Here is a 20,000-nt window from a genome sequence, read left to right on the forward strand (position 1 = left end):
ATTGATTGACACATAAACACACTGTTAGCCAGAGGGCTGGCAGACAGATGTGGAAGCCACTTGAGCAGAAGCTTTAGTCAGTCCAACACCCACAGAGGAGTCGATTGGGAGATTTGCAAGCCAGGGACTCGATCATCTCATCATCACTGTGGTCAGGACCATCCCACCCCACTGTTCCTCCTCTATTCCCAGATAGGCAGCCTCAGAGGACATCTGTCCTCGCTGGCTCCCTGGCTGCTCGTGACCAGATGAGTCCTCTCCCCCACCCTTCAGGCCTTGCTTGTCACACCAATGTGGTATTCTCAGCAGACAATGGCTGGGCACTTAGATTCTCCCCTCAGGACAAGGCCTGTGCCTCCCAAGGCTTCTCATGGCCTGTAGAAGAACTCCTCTGTGCTGGAGTCCTGGCTGGGCAACGGGTAGCAGATACCCCCTGCCTCATCCAGAGAGTCCTTAGCAGCCACCAGCCAGAAGGGACCAAGGCACCACCACACTGCGTCTATCCCCCATCCCCCACCCCCCAGCACCCCAGCTCCTGCAGACTTTTCTGCATCCTGCAACCCACCCCTGCAGCCCAAGGATGCCCTTGGGGCAAGGAGCAGAGATGACAGCCAGCCATCGCTCCTGTCTTCATAGCAGGCCCAGCCAGCCTGTGCTGCCTGCCTGGCCAGCAGCAGCCCTTCCCCGTGGCTGGGGCACCCTGCGGGGGTTTGGCACCCAAGGGCCCTCAGACACCACCGGCATGGATGGAAGCCCTGTCTGCTCTGGCACCCCAGCAGGTATCTATTTCGATACCCAAGCAAGCCCAAAGCTCTCTCTCTCTCCCCTGCCATCATGCAGGCTGATAGTCAGCAACATCTTCAGATGTTCCCTTGAACACCAAGTTCTGGTTCACTGGTTCACAGCCAGACAGACACCGTCCCCACCAGCACTACGGGCAGGTAAGACCCATAGGTGGTGGGTGCTCACTCCAGTGACTCACACCATGTTCACTCCAGTCTTGTTGGGATCTGGGAATCACAGCAGCACCAATGAGAAAGCAGTCCAATGGTTCACCTTGCTGTTGCTTTCAAGTAATCTCCTCTTCTCTCTCTGCTGTTCAGTGGGTGTTTGGTGTTGCAAGAGAAAAATTGAGTAACTTCCAAAACCTATGGAGTAAGCTTGGCTTTTAAGCTCAGAATTGTTAATTTTTATCCCAATTTTTTCAATGGATTTGTTTTTAAAGTGCTTTTAGACTTGTTTCTTCAGGAACGACCTTCACTTTCAAGCCTGACAGCCTGGATTCTGCTGTGGTGCTGAGTCTAACAAGCCCCCCTGCACCTTCTTCCTTGTTAGCTGGTAGTTGGTATGTGCTGCAGGCTGCAGCCCTTCCCCATTCAGAGCCTGAGCTTGCAGCTGCTCAACATAAACCCCTTGTGCAGCCCTCTGCCTGGCTGGGGACACCAGCACAGTCCAGATGTTCCACCAGCTGCAGACCATAGCATGCACAGGCCTCTCTCCCATGGATAGCAAGGACATGCTGGTGCACTGAAAACTGATTCTGGCCATTTTTCCTAATTTGCTCGTGCCATAATAGTCTGTGTGGTAATTCACCCTGAACTGAGGTCACTCTGGGGCATCCCAGCCCAATTTTGCAGCAGAGGGATGGAGAATCCCTGGCCTGCAGCGCTGGCAACAGCCAGATACAGGACCCTGGTCCTGGTCTGCATGCTGGAAATCCCTTTGAGCACCCTGCTGAAGGCTCAGCTCTGGCTCCTCTCTCTCTGCATCCCACTCAACAGGGGAAGCAACGTTTTGCCAGGCTTGATGTAAGGACCAGGAATGGCCACAGCTCCACCAAGAGCCTCTCTGATGTCCTGGCCCTACAAGGAAAGCATGTTATGGTGGTGTTAATATACGCTGGGAGGAAGGAGTGCTCGCCTGTCTCGGCACATTTGATCCTGTTTTTCCACCTTTCCTCCTCTCCCTGGAGGGAAAAAATCAGACTGGGCTCTGAGTCACCACTCACATGTGGGTGAGCCCGGCTCAGAAGGTTTCTGGCACTGCCTCCAGCTAGTCTTTAGTAAAGACCAGTCATTACTGCTTTGAACTGGGGTGGGATTATTTAGGCTTTCCAAAGAATGCTCACCTGCATTTCAGCAGGCCAGACCTGGCAGGTATCAACATCAGGAGAGGTGACAGGATCCCACGGGGTGCCAAGCCAGCACTGCAGCATGCCAGCATGTGGGCACATTGGCAGCAAGCACAGAGGCATCCTTGAAGGTGATGCTGCCAAAAATGACACCCACAGCTTTCACCACCCCTCGCTGTCCCTGCAGGGAGCTCCTCAGCCACTGGGCGGCAACTGTACAAAGGCAATGCTAGCTGGGGAGAGGGCAAGTCCAAGGGGGAAGTGCAGGGTGGGCAAGAAAACCCACCTAATGATGGCTGTGAGAAACGCACATGGAGGTAACTCACCAGGCAGGTGTAACTGAAAACTGGGTGGGCACAGACACCCAACAGAGAAAGGCCCGTCTTACTGTTCAGACAGGCTTCATGCTCAGTAAAAGATACACCCTCCCACCAAAAATGCACCCCATGGCCCATGAGACCAAAAGGTGACTTCGCTCCCAGCTTTGTCCCACCCTGGAGATGGGCTTCTTTTCCATGTTTTTAAAGAACCTTCCTAGCAGTCAGTATGGGGCTTTGCATTGCGGGACAGTGACTCGTTACACACTCACAGGCAGTGAGAAGAGCCAGCAAGAGCTGGATGGGTTTCCCATAGCTTGGTGTGACGAGCTAGGCTTGCCAACTGCACCCCACCATGCCCCATGCACCCTGCAGCACCCTGAGCACCAGCTCCACATACCTTGACGGGGCCTGGCACCGACACCAGCCCCTTGTACCAATGCCAGCCCCTTGCACCAACACCAGACTTACGCACCAACACCAGCCCCTTGTACCAACACGGGGCTGGTGATGGTGCAAGATTGTACCCTTGCATGATCGCCAGCCACTTGCACAAATACCAGCCCTTTGCACCAGCAGACCCTTGCACCAGCACAGCCCCTTGCACCCATGCCAGCCCCAGTGCAGGTGGTCATCCAGAGACTCCATGTTCTCCACTCCTCAGAGGTCACAGGCAACATCAGATGACCTCATGGTGCATTAAGTGGAAATAACTAATTTGCTACAGCTCCCAACTCTTCTGTAGTGTCAGGAAGACATTCCCAAGCACACCCAGGTAGGAGTGTCTCCTTTCAGCGCAGACTCCAGCCCTCAGGTAAATTACATGTTTGCAGCAGCAAAGATTAGAGGGAGTGGCGACCCATGACGCTGCTGAATATGTGGGGCAGAGGGAATAATAGTCAATTCCATGGTGGGTGAAAGTGGCGTGCTCAGGCAGCAAGGACCTCCTGCTTGGTGGGCATCAGGAAGAAAGGCACCCACACATCTCCTGCTGCAGCTCCTGGACTGAGACAGGTAATCCTTCCTCTTTGGGTGCCTCTGCCCTTGCACAAGCTGCCAGCAAGGGGCTGTCCCCAGGACAGCAGGTTAGAGCAGTAGGTCGCTGAAGGGCCCTGCAGAAGGGATGACAGGGCTTCTGTCGGAGTCCTGGCTCTGAAGGAGGGTAATTTCTGCTTGCGGGAGGGGCAGTGGGAGCGCTTGGGGGTCAGGACCATGCTGCTGGTGGAAGAAGTTTCACCCTGCTGCACCTCTCAGAGGCCACCAGGAGCTCTCAGGGTCTGCTGAGCTGAGGGACTCCTCACAGAGGGAATATATTTGCATGTTGGCTGTAGAGAGTTCAAGGCTCTTCCCTTGAACTTGCATGCTGTTCTGATCTTGCTGCACAAACACACTTTCTGTCTCTCCTCACTTTGCTGAAAGGCTCAGACTTGAAAGTACAGAGACCAGAGCTGTCTGTGGACAGGACAGCTGAAGGAGGGCTGTGTTGGGTGTGCATGGCTGCTGTCCTTGCTGTGCCTTCCACTTCTGTCCCCATTCCCTGCATGCTCCTTAGGAGCACCCCAGCCACCTTCCCCCAGGAAAGAAAAGCCCTGCCGCACAGCAGGGATGCTGGCACCAACCAGTGATGCAAAAAGGGGGAGGAGGTCCATCCCCAAATCACAGCCCAGGGAGTTCAGAGTGGAGGTGGGGAACCCTTCCTCCCTCAGCCATGGGAGGTGGGTTGTCACTGTCCTGGGAGGGGAGGACTTGGCTTTGCTGGGCCAAGCTCCACTGAGAGCAGGGAGGTGGACAAGGTATGTCCCCGTCAGCAGTGTAGAGCTGCAGTGTGATCTTCCTGTACCTGCTCCAGAGGCAGCAGAGGGAGCAGGCTCTCTTCTCCTCAGCTGCAAAACCACCTCCCGGCTTTCCCCAGGAAGGTAATAAATGGGGTTGGATGCAAGATACCTGGTGCTGGTCTCCAGCCATGGTTGCTGCTTTCCACACCAGCCAGCACAGGCACGTGTGTTTGGTGGGGATTCAGCAGGCCTCCACACAAGCAAAGTGTTTAAGAGTCACAAGAGTTGAGGCAGCATTTCTGTTACAAATTTATTGTCTCCAACAAGTAAATCGATATTAAAAGGGTTTGTGGTAGGAACATGACAAAACAGATGCTTCAAATCCCTTCCCAGGAAGAACAGCAGGTCTCCTGGGACAGTGTTTCACTTGAGTTAACAAGAACAACTCAAGTGTGCCCTGGAGTGTCTGTCGGCCCTAAGGAGAGCCCAGCCAAATCACGTTATTTGATTTCAAATAAAGATCAAAACCTCCCTCGTCCTGAAACTTAAAATTGGGTGGTTTACTCCTGATTAGTCTGGTCTCTCGTTGCTTTCTGGAGACCAGACTAACGGTCTCCTAGACCCATCCCATGCTCTCCTTCCCTTCTCACAGAGTGAAATTGTCCACTACCATGGGTACCCCTACGAGGAGCATGAAGTTGTGACAGATGACAGCTATTATCTAACAGTGCAGAGGATTCCTCATGGCAGACACAATCAGAGTTTACTCCTGATTAATCTGATTAAACAAATAATCTATTCTTCTGACTACCCAAGCTGTAGTTTTAAATGAATAGTCTGTAGTCATCCCCTCAAAGGCCAGATTCACCTAGGAGGGTGTAGCTGTATACGTACACACGTGTTCTTCTGAGCACAAGGGTCTGATGAAGGCATAATTAAAACAGGATGGAGTTTTGACTCCAGCATTGTTCAAGATCAGGAAAAGGAGCCATTTTCAGAGCCAATTAGAGGATTTCAAATTTATGATTATTTTGCCTGTTGAGTGGCCAGATTGGTGCATTAACAGAAGTGTAGCACAGGCTGAGTGAAGGGAGTGCAGTCCCTGGCTTCCATGTCCATTCCATCAACATCTCTCACGATCATGTTGACAATGTTTTGCAGAGCACCATGATGTGGCTGTTCATCACCATCGCTTACTTAATGTGCAGGAGCGAAAAGTTAGATGCGAGCCCTGAGGTGTCCATGGATGTTGTAAGTCCTGACTTCTCTCCCTTTTTTTCCTGCTTGGGCGTGCAAAGTACCTGTGCTGTTACAGTCTGGGCAGGACCAACGGTCTCTGCAGGTGTATCTTCACCAGGGTTTTGTACCAGGCTTTTGTTAGAGCTCACACACACACAGACTTATGGAAGACTTTGTGGGGGAGTTCAGCCCGAATCAACAGGTTTGGTTAATGCAGCTGTCAGTCCCGCAGCTTCGCTGTCATTGCTGCCCTGCTCTTCGCAAGCGCTGATTGCAACACGCAAAGTGACAATGGGCCTTTCTTTACCAGACCTGATCAGGAAACTCACGCCTGCCAAAAGTTTTAGCTGAAGTCATGGCTTCATTGCAGCGCTGGTGGAAGGCATTTTGGAAGGACCCTATTCCACCTGCCAAGCCCTGACACCCTCGGGGACAGAGACTCCCACCTCCCTGGGCACCCGTCCCATGCTCTCCTTCCCTTCCCACAGGGTGAAATTGTCCGCTACCATGGGTACCCCTATGAGGAGCATGAAGTTGTGACAGATGATGGCTATTATCTCACAGTACAGAGGATTCCTCATGGCAGAGACAACCTGGGAAGCACGAGCACCTCCCATGAAGCAGAGGCACAGGGCTCCAGCATGTTCTGCCCCAGTAAGTGCCATAAGAAGGTCCATCTGGCCCAGGAATCCTGAAAGCTTTGCTGGGATGGAGTAAGCCATGGGCAGGGCTGCCTCATCATGGGCTGGGTCCTCAAGGAGACAATCTTCACCATAGGACTAGCCCCAGGAGCAGAAGAAATTCTGGTGCCCACCACACCAGCCTTGTTCTGAGACGATCTGCTCCAAAGAGGAGGGAAAAGACAAGGAGACAGAGATATCTTGCCCCAGGTTTTACCCCAGCTCAAAGCCAGCCAGTGGAGAGGCAAAAAGCTGTCTGTCAGAAAAAAACCCCACAACCCACATGTTAAATCCAACCCCATCTCACCATTTCAGCTGCTTCCTGTTGTTCATTTTAACTGCTGTTTCAAACGGGGCGGAGAGGGTGATGCCCAGTTCTTGGCTGGCTGGGCATCCCTCTCCTGGGAAGCAGGAGGACTGGCATATGAACATGGCAAGTATATGAAAAAAAAACCCAACTAGATTTCCATTCAGGATGCTTTGTCCTCATCTGTCCAGGGTGGAAATATGAGTGTTATACTGAGGGTCTAAAAACTGGCAAAAACAGAGGAGACACGCGGGGGGGGGGGGGAAACAGAAAAAACTTTCCAACATCTTCATGCTGTGACCTGTCATCACCCTGCCATATGAATTCAGATATCCTTGTGATGATGTTGTTGTGCCTTTGATGTTGGACCTACTTTGAGCAGGGGGGCAGAGTAGAGACCTCCAGAGATCTTTTCGAAATTAAACCTTTCCATTATCTCCCTCCCATTCACTTCCTGCAGCACTTCAGACTTGCCCATGTGGCTTAAAGTGAGCAGAAGTGGGTGGAGGAGATGCTCCTGACCCCTCCAGTGCCTCTTGCAATGGGCCAGCATGGTGTTCACTGTTGTTGTGGGAGGTACCTAGACTCTACCGAGTTTCCAGTGTCCTCTGGTCAGACCCACAGTACCTGACCCAAGCAAAAGGCACCATGGGGAGGTTGGTCTCCATGCAAAAGACACAGTCAGTGTCCAGACAGGCATGCAGCTTGGTTTCTTTCTTCCTGGGAGCTCTTCCTTGAGATGACCAAAGATACTATTTCAAAATCACCCCTCCAAAGATGGTGAGAACATAACATAGGTGACCATCTTCCCGCACTGGAAACTTTTCCCCAGGGGGTTGCTGGATGTGAATGATCGATTTTGCTAGTCACCAGAGAAAACGATCCTCCTCTTCTTTCTTCAGCTCCAAAGCCTGCAGTCCTCCTGCAGCATGGTCTGGTATTGGAGGGAAGCAACTGGGTCACCAACTTGCCCAACAACAGCCTGGGATTCATCCTCGCCGATGCGGGCTATGACGTCTGGATCGGAAACAGCCGCGGGAACACCTGGTCCCGAAAGCACAAAGAGTTTGAGTTCCACCACCAGGAATACTCATCTTACAGGTATTTTTGGTGACTATGAGGGGCGGGCAGGTACCTGATAACCTCAGCAATCTCTGTAGGCTGGAGAAGCGGGGCTACTGGCAGTCGAACCATCTAGACACCAGTGAGCATAAACTGACACCACCAAGATGCCATAGGGGTGCCTGCTCCCCAGATGGTCGTGGCTCTACTTGACATGTCCGGCCTGTCGTTCTCAAGGTCAGAAACAGCAATTTTGTCATGTGCCCATCTCCATTGCAGCTTTCATGAGATGGCCATGTATGATCTTCCAGCAACAATCAACTATATTCTGCAGAAGACTGGACAGGAGCAGTTGTACTACGTGGCTTACTCTCAAGGCACCACCACAGGTACTTAGGACAAGAGCAGACTGACATCAGCTGCGCACGCCCCCCCCCGGTTTGTGAGTCTATTCCTGTGAGCCTGGATGGGGAGGGTAACATCTGGACATGTCCAAACAACGAAGGGTAAAAGCACGTAAAAACCCTTGTTTACTCCAAAAGAACAGCTTTGAGCAGTGACAGCCCAAAAGCAGTTGCCGTATGGTGCTTGTTGCTGCCAGAACCCCGAGAAGGGCTTGTGGGACCTGCACCCAGGCCGAGCAGGCAAGCTGGGAGTTGGAATGCATCAGCAGCGAAGACTTCAGGTCAAGTCACTAACCTGCTGGAGCCACCTCATGGGCACACATGCCTGGGAGTCAGCGACTTGCTGGGAAATAAACAGCACAGGTTCTGCTTCCTTCTCCCTCCCTCCTGCAGGTTTTATCGCGTTTTCTTCCATTCCCGAGCTGGATCGCAAAATCAAGATGTTTTTCGCCTTGGCTCCTATCACTGCAAGCTCGAATATGAAGACACCCTTGGTGAGGGTGTTTGACCTTCCCGAGGGGATGGTTAAGGTATGTCCCTGCCATATGCTTATCTGATGTGAAGGGGAAGGGGAAAACAGGAGAGACATGCTGTGCTTGTACATCACTTCCATTTCCCTGCCTTCCTTGAGCACATACATTTGTGCCTACACTCCTGAGCCTGTGGGGCAGTAAACCCAGTGTAAACCACCCTCCAGTCCAGCCCTAATCAAAGAGCTATCTCTAGATATCGGGTTTGGCTCTATCCTCCCAGGAGAAACCTCTTCTAGGAGGATAAGGGCTCCTCCAGACCCATGGCCATTTCTGAAAAGCCAAGATTGCGAAGCATAGCAAAGCTGTGGCAATGAAGACAGCAGCTTTCAGGGGCGAGCACCTGGAGTAAAACACACTGATTAATGCCTTTGACTTTTGCAGCTCATTTTAGGACACACAATCGTCTTCGATAAGGGTGAGATCTTGCCACGAGTGATTTCTGGTCTGTGCAGCTACCCCATCTTTAAAAGCCTTTGCAGTTTGGTCCTTTACTTGCCTGGTGGGTTTACCGACAGCTTAAATGTGGTACGTATGCTCCAGATGACCTTTCAGGTGATCCAGTTTCCCATTGTTTGAGCCTGAGCTGTCAATTAGCTGCCTTCACCTGGCCTTTTGCATCTTCAATGTCTTGGAAAACCTAAAGCATTGTATTGGCACATGACAATCCAGTCATTGCCTTGGCCATTGCAATGCTCTTGGATTGGCACCAGAGGGAAGCCCAGAGTGCACTCAAGGACTCATGCCCACCAGGCCTGTTGCTGCTCAGGGAGGGATGACGCTGAAGGGGAGAGTACAGAAATTCATTCGGGGCTCTGAGGGCTCCTGGGGTTACTCTTTCACAGCATCATTTGTAACTTCACCTGTGTTTTCATAACAAAGCAGGCTCTTGTGGAACAAAGTCTCCCTTTGATCCACTGCTTGGAGAGGCAGACCCTCAGACTCTTCAATCTACCACCCCTTGGAACATATTTATCCCCAAATCTGACTTTCCTTGTAGTCCACTGCACAGAGTCATAGAAATATTCAGGCTGGAGGCACCAGGGTGGAGGTTTCCAGTCTGACCCCTCTAATTTCTAAAGTGATTCCCTCCCATGCAGAGAATAACTGTCTCCAATGGTTTCTTGCAGAGCCGCATAGATGTCTACCTGTCCCGCTACCCTGATTCAACATCCTCAAAAAACATGTTACATTGGCGCCAGGTAAGATTTCCTGCTGCACAGAAAAACAAGCACCATCTTTTCCCTTCCCTTCCCTTCCCTTCCCTTCCCTTCCCTTCCCTTCCCTTCCCTTCCCTTCCCTTCCCTTCCCTTCCCTTCCCTTCCCTTCCCTTCCCTTCCCTTCCCTTCCCTTCCCTTCCCTTCCCTTCCCTTCCCTTCCCTTCCCTTCCCTTCCCTTCCCTTCCCTTCCCTTCCCTTCCCTTCCCTTCCCTTCCCTTCCCTTCCCTTCCCTTCCCTTCCCTTCCCTTCCCTTCCCTTCCCTTCCCTTCCCTTCCCTCAGCTGCCAAGGACCTCTTCTCAGTGCTTGAGTATAATTCTCCATTGCTCTCCCTGCAGAGCTGTGTTAGAGAGAAAGGGGAAATTTGGCAGGAAACACTGGTGCAGGTGTGGTCCTTTTGGCCAAGGTTTTCAACTAAAGATGAGCAGGAGCCTTTGGAGCTGGTAGGAGATGGAGACAGAAGTAAAAACTGGTAGTAAATGAGCACAGGAGATGCTAAATAAAGGCTAAGAGCTGAGGGTTGGCAGAGACAACTAATCATGCAACTAATCATTATAAACATGCACAGACTCGTCCTTCTGTTGTAGACACTGATCATGACAGACAAAGGACACTTGCCTTCATGCTTTCTTTGAGGCTATCTCTTGATTCTACACCACTGTGGGCTTCCAGGGCCTCAGCCTCTGGATAGGTAGGTTCTGCAGCTTGCCAACCACCCAAGAGAAGAGGCATGAAAGATGTGACTGATGCCAGGAGATCTTGCAGGCCGTACTGAGATCTTCTTGGTGGTTAAGCTCTCCTCCCAAAAGACAGTATCACATGTTACAAATCACATCCTTGAGGACTGGTGACAGGAGGGAGCAGTGCAGTTCCTCCATCACCTCTTTTATCTTTCCTATGGTCCCCTCTAGTGCATGGACAATAAACAGAGCTCTCCTCCTTTTCTAGATGTATCAGACAGGAGAATTCAAATATTATGATTATGGCAGTGACAACATGCTTCATTACAACCAGGTAAGAGAAATCCATTCTCATTTGTCAGCTTTAAAAAAGAAGGAAGGGAAGGGAAGGGAAGGGAAGGGAAGGGAAGGGAAGGGAAGGGAAGGGAAGGGAAGGGAAGGGAAGGGAAGGGAAGGGAAGGGAAGGGAAGGGAAGGGAAGGGAAGGGAAGGGAAGGGAAGGGAAGGGAAGGGAAGGGAAGGGAAGGGAAGGGAAGGGAAGGGAAGGGAAGGGAAGGGAAGGGAAGGGAAGGGAAGGGAAGGGAAGGGAAGGGAAGGGAAGGGAAGGGAAAATTACAATGAAAATACTGCAGTGGCTGAGATTGAATTTTATGGTATTTATGGAATTTAAGGTCAAACACATTTGTACCTTTCTTACAAAAAAAAAAAAAGATGTCTATGATGTTGTTCAGTGATGACTATTTGACCCTCTGATAAAAAATGTGGGATCCCAAGGCACATCCAGCACCTGTGATGATAGTTTCTGTACCATATCCCAGGATAGGCAAGGAATTTCAATCAGAAATACTTTGCATTTTGAACATTCCCATGACCTCCCTGGCTTTCCTTCCTCAAGCCACGTTACTTGTCTTCCAGACCACACCTCCCTTCTACAAGCTGGAAAATATGAAAGCCCCGCTTGCTGCATGGTATGGTGGCAAGGACTGGATTTCAGCCCCTGAAGACGTAAACATCACACTGCCACGTATAACCAACGTGGCCTACACAAAGTACATCCCCGAATTCGTCCACTTCGACTTCCTTTGGGGGATGCAAGTGTATGAACAAGTGTATAAAGAAATTCTTGAACTGATGAAGAAGACAGCCTAGAGTTGGACCAGCGGCAGGAATTGTTGGTTTCTCATTTGACTTCTGTGGCTTCTTTTATTTGGGGGGACAGGACAGGATGGGGGAGTTGGGAAGAAAAAAAGAAGGGGAAACAGCTCACCAAACTGCTACGCTTGGTTGGGATTGATATTACTCTGTCAAGTGAGGAAAATGGGCCAATGATCCAATGATCAGGGGAGCACATTGGATTTAGGAGGCACAGGCTGAGGTCCTTGCAGAAACTGGGCATGGGCCTTGGACCCCGAGTCTCCCAAGTGCCTCACTCACATGGCTTTCCAGCAACAAGCAATTTTGGTGGAATTTCTGGTCACCTTTGTGGGCTCTGGCCTCCCTGTGCTCGGGTTTCCAGCTGCCAACACCTGGGCAGCAGCTCGGCTCCCTCCTGGGTGCTGGTATTTCACAAGAGTAGGTTCTTGGATGGGACCATGCAGTGGGTAGAGTGATGGATCCTGCCGGCGTAGCTTTATCCACCTTCCAGTGACTCTTCCACACACAGACATCCAGACGTTCACTGCTTTGCTTTAGGAGCTGGAAACCTTCTTCCTGGTGACAACGAAAAGAGCTCATGTTGTTTGGGCTTTTCTTTTGCCCTCCATGAGAGCTGTACACCTCGGTAACACGGGAAACACCTTTCTCAAACTCACGCTGATTCAGACAACGCCATTGTCACTCATACACGACAGAATTTTCAGTAAGTTCTACCAGGAAACACCGTTTTCACACCAGTTAAAGCCACCTTCCCAATGCATAAACCCAGCTGGAAAGGTCACTTTATGCTGACTTGCAGAAAATGTTTTTTTTTTTCCCTATGTGGGAGAGAGAAGAAGAGTCTGGTGGAAACCAGTGATGAGTCTAACTCTGCTTTCAGTTCCTGGATTACACTTGTTAATGATACTTTGTTTAGGGGAGGAATTGTGAATTTGCCTGTTTGTGTAACTACATCCTAGGAGCAAGCAGAGCAAAGGATAAGGCCCTCTTTCCACCAAGGTGTACAAATAATAGTAACAGTAACACTAATGACAGTAATAATAAAGGAAGATAGGGTCCACTGGGCTCTGTGTGGTTGTCCTCCCTTAAATCTCCAGAGGAGAACATGAGCTTCCAGCACAGAACTCTTACCACGTCCGGGCAAGGGAGAGCTGCTTGTCCAATGCTCCCACTGCTCAGGGGTGGCTATGGGTGGCTTGTAACACTGGCAGACGCCTACAATGCAAGGCCTGTCCCCCCCCCCCGTGCCCTGTGGGGAAGATGCAGGTCACAGAAGATGGTGAGGAGGGGTATGGAGCTCAGCACAGCTGCTCTCCAGAGGCAAACCATGGGTCTTAGCCACGCTTTCACCCAAATGCCTGCGGATGGCGGGATGCGGCTGTTGGTGCCTGTCCTTGTAGGACAATGGCAGCAAGCAATCTTTGAGTGATCATCAGAGAGGACTGGCTGTAAGGAGGTTTCACTTTCCATCCTTTCAGCTGGAATTGACCACAGAGGGGGTGAGGTAATCTCAGGGTGTAAGAATTAGGCTACAGGTGAGATAGGATCTCTCCTGAGTGACAGCCAGTAGCTACCTCGCTTAGCACATTTGTAATGACATCATTTTCTGTGTGATTAGTTATTTACCGCAGGGCTCTGCCCTGGAGCAGCATTCTTACAGGACTATGCTGTGTTCATGCCACAGCACAAATGCAAGAAGCCTTTTCTGTCTTCTCAAATAACCACACAAAGCTTCACAAGATGTTTTGCCAGCAGACTTCTGAAGAACTCGCAAAAGCTTATTTAATCTTTGTTCAAAAGCATTAACTTTTCACTTCTGAAAACATAGAAGAACTGCAGGGCTCAGTCGCCTCTTTCTCAGCTCTCCCCATAATGTTTCTGCGATTGCCTGACGTGCTGTTTGTATCACATCATCTTGTATTGCACTGGCCGTCTCCCGTGACTGAGCATTTCGGTGAAGATCTCTCCAAACCAGGTTCTGGAAGCCCTCTGCTCCCCATGGCACTGGTACTTCCCCACCTTCCCTTGTTAAAAGCTCAAGAATGGTTGAATCTGTGTGTTTCAGAAGCAAACAGAACAGTAAATAATCGAATGGCTTGTAGCATAAATTTTGTGATGTTCTGACACCTGGGATTGCCTTGATCAACAAACAGATTGAGTTACACAGCAAGCCATGTTATTCTTGGTGGGGCTGGAGTCCTTGCATGTCACAAGTCTGTCAGGCAAGTAAAAAATCATCAGGCAGGTCTATGGTTATGGCATAGGTCCAAGATCAGGCTGGGACATCAGCCCATGATGCCAGATCGTAGAATGCGTGAGGCAGGAAGCGACCCTCAAAGGCCATCTAGTCCCACCCCTGCAGTAAGCAGGGACACCTTGAACTAGAGCTGGTTGCTCAGAGCCCCATCAAGCCTGGCCTTGCATGTCTCCAAGGATGGGGCCTCCATCACATCTCTGGGCAACCTGTGCCAGGGTCTCACCACCCTCAGAGGGAAGAACTTCTTCCTAAGGTCTCATCCAAACCTGCCCTGCTCTAGTTTAAACCGTTGCCCCTCATCCTATTGCTCCATGCCCTTACAGTCCTTCACAGCTTTCCTGTAGGTCCTTCAGGGACTGGAAGGGGCTCAGAGATCTCCCCGCAGCCTTCTCTTCTCTAGGCTGAACCAGCCCAGCTGTCCCAGCCTGCCTCCAGAGCAGAGGTGCTCCAGCCCATTGGATCATCCTTGTGGCCTCCTCTGGACCTGCTCCAAGAGGTCCATGTCCTTCCTGTGCTGAGGGTTCCAGAGCTGCACACAGCACTTCAGGGGGATCTCACCAGAGCAGAGGGACAGAATCCCCTCTCTTGACCTGCTGGCCACAGTTCTTGTGGTGCAGCCCAGGATGCCATTGGCCTTCTGGGCAGCAAATGCACAGTGTTGGCTCTCACCCAGCTTTGTGTCCGTCAGTACCTCCAAGTCCTTTTCTGCAGGGCTGCTCTCCATCACATCACCCCCCAGCCTGTATGGATAACAAGGACTATCCCGACCCAACAGTTTCTCATCCTTAGACTTCACAATGTGGCACAAGACCTTTGCCACCTTGAAGAGTGTATTCATGGCACAGCAGTGCTCCAGTTTTATTCTCCATGCATGAGCAAACCCACCTCAGTCATACTCCTACGGATGTGACAGATGTTGGTCATTCAGCCACATAATTAATGCTCTTCCAGATGTGCTCATGCAGAGCCCTTATTGATCTGCTTGCATATGGCACACAAGGCCAGAAGGGCTTAAATCTGTGTCACATGGCCTTCAAAATACAGCAGTTGCACCATGTGTGTTGACCTGTAATTTTCTGTCATCACCATGGTCAACCAAACAAAAAAAAAAAAGAGAAAGGCACCACACACATTAACTGTGGAGCACACAGTCTGCTCCATGAGCTGTGGAGCACACGGTCTGCTCCATGAGCTGTGGAGCACACACTCCACTCCATGAGCTGTGGAGCACACAGTCTGCTCCATGAGCTGTGGAGCACACGGTCCGCTCCATGAGCTGTGGGGCACAGAGTCTGCTCCATGAGCTGTGGAGTACACGGTCAGCTCCAGGATGTGTCCCCACCAGAGAGGTGGTGAACATGTCTACCACAGCATCATTCCTGCTTGAGGACATGAGGCACATGCCTAAAGTCAAGTTGTGCTTTTGTAAGTAACAGCAGGATTACTTTGGTGCCTGCTTTACGCAACACTGTTATTTAGACACTGATTTGTGCCGGGGTTAATCTGGGATAAGATTCCATCCAGCTATGCCAGATGATGTACTGCCTTTTCAAGTTTCTTCACTCCTTAGCAGCGAACCTAACAGCAGTTCCCAGCAGTCACTGGCACTGCTGAGTAGATTCACAGTTTTATTCAGTTGCAGACACATTCCTTTCTTATTTCAGGAACTAACAGCAACTTCTGTGTTCTTCCCTACGTTATGTCCATATTTTCCTCTGAGATTGCTAGAGAGAGACCCAGTAACTGGCCTTTGAGACTTGTATTTTTGCACATTGGTACTTGAGGGAGCTGGGAATGGTGTGAGGCCATGGGAAGTTACGGTTAGCCAAAATCACAACCAGATGTAACTACCTACAGCACTCTTCATGAGCCTCTGTTAGTCTCCATTTGTGATCCTGGACTATGCCATGTGGGACATGTTTCTGCTCCCTGACCAGATCAATGTCTAAGCTGACCCTAAAAAAGCTTTTCTCCAGACACTGGAAAAAAGCCTGTGAGAACCAAGATACCAAATCTGAAAAACATTAGCATTCGTTGGGAAAGTTTGCTGAAGTTGGCTCAAGTCTGTTTATGAACAGACCAGACTCTTTCACCTTCAAAATATTTTTAAAGCAAATTATATAACAAAGAGAAATGGGAGAAGTATGAGACATTCAGGGTTGCTCTGGGGTCTTCTGGACAGAGAAATGAGAAGAATTAACTGAGACAAGCCACCAATGACCACATCTCAGTTATTTTGCCATTAACGTTTAGGAACAGTTACAGAATCTCAGAGTCCCAGACTGGTTTGGGTTGAAAGGGCTCTCAGATGCCCCCAGTGCCCCTTCCACCCTGCCATGGGCAGGGACAACCCCCACCAGCCCAGGGTGCCCAAAACCTCATCCAACCCGGCCTTGAACCCTGCCAGGGATCCAGGGGCAGCCACAGCTTCTCCAGACACCCAGTGCCAGGCAGGGCCTCCCACCCTCTCCGGGAAGGATTTCTGCCTCCCAGCTCCTCTCCAGCTGCCCTCCTGTAGCTGAAGGCCATATCCCTTGGCACCAGCCCCTCTCCAGCTTTCCTGAAGCCCCTTCAGGGACTGGAGGGGGCTCAGAGGTCTCCCCACAGCCTTCTCTTCTCCAGGCTGAACCAGCCCAACTGTCTCAGCCTGTCTTCATAGGAGCAGTGCTCCAGCCCTCAGATCATCCTCATGGCCTCCTCTGGACCCACTCCAACAGCTCCATGTCCTTGTTTTCCTACGGACTGTGCTTTTGTCCATTCAGTTTCATGACTGTGAATAAAACGATTGCATGAACAATTCTAGCAAGGTGTTGTGAAAAGAATTTGTTGCTTCATCAAGCTTCACTATGACGCTCTAGCAAGACTAAAACCCCTGCTAAACATGTAATCAATCAGAGATGCTGAACATACCCCAGCCTAGCTGAGGGGCTTTAAACGAGGAGAGGTACAACCAGATTAACATTGCTTTCCTTATCGGGTTCTTTACTTGAGCAAGGTTCTCCAAGGTTACTGCAAGGGAATCATGCCTATTTGGCAGGGGTTACACAAGAATTAATGCTCCCATGTTGCTAAGATCAGAATACTACTCTCTTTCTCAATTCAGGGTGCCAAAAACAGACAACAGCTAGTGAAGCATCTCCCTGCTTCAGACACATGGAATGTAACCCAAGACATCCTGGGCATACAGTCTGATTCTGGTGGCTTGTACACACATGAAAGCACCCAGAGAAACACCAGAGCAGGACTTAGAGAAGTGGCATCCATTGACAGCTGAGGATATGATTAACACCAACCACACTGGTAAGTACTGAAGAATGTGTTGCTTGCACTGTGATGTGCCACAGAGAAGGTGACTCATCAGCAGACCCGCACCAACAGAAGGACAGCAGAGGAGATACCACACATATCATGGGCTGTTTCTCTTCCTTTAAAGCCAACAGGAGGATGGGCTACAGTCCTATGATACCTCAAACAGGAAAATGAAAGACAACCAGCAGCAATGTTGCTTAATATTTATGAAGCATAAAGTTCACAGAATCCCAGACTAGTTTGGTTGGAAGGGCCCTCAGACGGCCCCCAGTGACACCTCTGCCATGGGCAGGGACAACCCCAACCAGCCCAGGGTGCCCAAAACCCCATCCAACCTGGCCTTGAACCCTGCCAGGGATCCAGGGGCAGCCACAGCTTCTCCGGGCACCCTGTGTCCGGGTCTCGCCCCTCCCCGGAAAGGTTTTCTGCCTCCCAGCTCCTCTCCAGCTGCCCTCCTGCAGCTGAAGGCCATTCCCCTGTCCTGTTCCTCCCTACCCTTGGCACCAACCCCTCTCCAGCTTTCCTGGAGCGCCTTGAGGAACTGGAGGAGGCTCAGAGGTCTCCCCACAGCCTTCTCTTCTCCAGGCTGAACTGGCCCACCTCTCTCAACCTGTCCTCATAGGAGAGGTGCTCCTGCTCTTGGATCATCCTTGTAGTCTCCTCTGGACTTGCTCCAACAGCTCCATGTCCTTCTTGTCCTGGGGACCCCCAAGCTGGACTCTGCACTGCAGGGGAGGAGCAAAGGGGAAGAATCCTTCCCTTGACCTCATACTGCTGGTGATACTGCCCAGGACACAGCTGGCTTTCTGGGCTGCCGGGACGCATTGCCAAGACAGGTTGAGCTTCTCATCCCCCAACACCCCTAAATACTTCTCCTCAGGGCTGCTCTCAATCCATTCTCCATCCAGCTTGTAGTCATGCTTGGGATTGCCCCAAACCATGTGCAGGACCTTGCCTTTGGCCTTGTTGAACTTCATGAGGTTCTCATCGGCCCACCTCTCAAGCCTGTCAAGGTTCCTCTAGATGGCAAGGTAACAAGATACAGAAGCAAAACATCACATCATAACAACTTTTGACTCCTAAAGGACTTTAGACTCTAAGAAAGATTTGGCCTTTGAGTCTCAAGCAGAAGGAGGATGCAGAAGCTTGCCTTCCAAGTCACACTCAGGTGACATTAGCCAGACCACTTGGATACATTCATTTTGTCCCCTCTGAGAATGTGCATCTGAGAGCGCTGATTGGTACACTGCTTGGTTAGAAGGTCAAATAAAATATCTTTCTGTTTCTAAATGGTAGGGATGTTTGTTATGTTGGTTCCCGCAACAATACCCTAAAAACATCTCCATTTTAAGATGCCCATTACAGTCTATCTAATATTTGGTTGTATACCCTACCATGTATTACAGGGTCCTGACATCATAGGTTAATATTAGCAACTACTTACAACTCTGTTGAGTGTACAATGGCAGCAGTATCATGATGGTATTGATCTTTCCACCTAAACTTGCACCTCTATGCCAAAATACCTAACCCTGGTCTCCTCAGTGGAGGTAGAAGTCGGCAGACTTGACAGTGGATGAAGTAGCCAGCCATGCATGTAGAAGGTGAGGCCTGTCTTGATGCTGCTGAAGGTAACCTGACGTTGGAGTGGAGAAACAAAAGCCACATAGCAGTTTCTCCACCCATAGCATGTTTTTTCATCCTCTTGGGATGCACACTGGCATTGCCTTCTACTCAACCTGTGAAGTCCATCTTATGTAGTGGGATTTTTGTGCTCACAGGAGCGGGAAGACATGTTCAAAAGCCCAAAAGTAGACACAGGGGCAGAAGTATGGTAAGGAAAGAGAGGAGGCTCTGGACACACCTGCTTTCAGGAAGATAGCGCCCACACACACACAGTCCCTTTGTGTCAGCAGTTGCAGCACTGATAGAAAATTACAGTCTGGTGGATGGAATAACACGTGTGTGTTTTGGGCTGTGTTTCACAACCTGCATACTGCTCACAGACTGTGACTGGTATGAACATTAGAAGTCAAGCTAATCCATGATCAGTAAACATACACTCAAGCAGAGCACCTGGTCGCCAACCAAAGGCTCGGTCTTTTAGGTAACTACCAAGCAGCTACAGAAAAGTGCAGGTTGTAAGGTCACAGGCTGGAGGTAGAGAAGAAACACATTTATTCTGACCAATACCCGTCGCTTCAGCCAAACTGGGGCATTGCACAAGGTCTGCTCTACTCTGCCGCCCGTCAGCATTGCACCAAGCTTGGTGCTTCTCCAGAAAATGTTGCAGAGGTTTTGCAAATTGCCAGTCGCAAACACAATGCTGCTCGGGTGTGAGGGCTACATGGAGGTTGCCTGGGCCACTATCACTTTTGAATGGCAGCGTCATCACTAAGTGCCTCCCACCAAGGCTGCCAGTGAAGCCTGACCAGTCCTTGGTGCATCTGTGGAGAGGTCAGCAAACTCCTGAGTCCTTGTGAAAGACGATGGTGCCCAAGTCTCCTTGTTTCCCCAGCAGCTCTTCTAAGAGGCATTCCCACAGGTGCTCAGGAGTTCAGAAATTGCCCTTTACAAAGAAAACCTTTTAACTTTACTGGGGCTATCACAAGCTCACAGTGCAGTTCCATAGCTGAAATTCCTTGCCGCACCACTCCAGCTGCTTCGGGGAACATAATCCTTCACAAGCACGAAAGTCATGACCACATGGCCAAGCAGAGGAAGTTATCACAGACATGACCAGCACACACATCGCTTAATTGGAGGACACGTCATGTAGTCCAGCATGATGCCAACGTAGCAGGGCTCTGACACAACACGCTCTTTTTAACACTGGTGATGACAGAGCCACCACCATTCACACCACCAGCCTGATCAGATACGACAGTGGGCTCTGCCTGGTAACGTATTCTCCTCTGCGTAGTCCAGATTTGTGTT

General features: G+C 50.5%; 1 protein-coding gene across 1 annotated transcript; it reads left to right on the top strand.

Moving 5' to 3' along the window:
- Positions 1 to 2,442: 2,442 nt before the first annotated feature.
- On the top strand, positions 2,443 to 11,491 carry LOC311192173 (putative lysosomal acid lipase/cholesteryl ester hydrolase; the record flags this gene model as incomplete). The annotated part of the gene is made up of 11 exons (XM_084264596.1): positions 2,443 to 2,448; positions 4,876 to 4,950; positions 5,385 to 5,474; positions 5,951 to 6,116; positions 7,352 to 7,550; positions 7,791 to 7,900; positions 8,309 to 8,445; positions 8,830 to 8,973; positions 9,576 to 9,647; positions 10,612 to 10,677; positions 11,258 to 11,491. 11 exons carry the CDS (start codon positions 2,443 to 2,445, stop codon positions 11,489 to 11,491), a joined length of 1,299 nt encoding a protein of 432 aa, XP_084120722.1.
- Between the last annotated feature and the right edge of the window lie 8,509 nt (positions 11,492 to 20,000).

The sequence above is a fragment of the Gallinula chloropus genome (genome assembly GCF_964237585.1).
Source record: "Gallinula chloropus genome assembly, chromosome: 5".
In the NCBI taxonomy this organism is placed as follows: Eukaryota; Metazoa; Chordata; class Aves; order Gruiformes; family Rallidae; genus Gallinula; species Gallinula chloropus.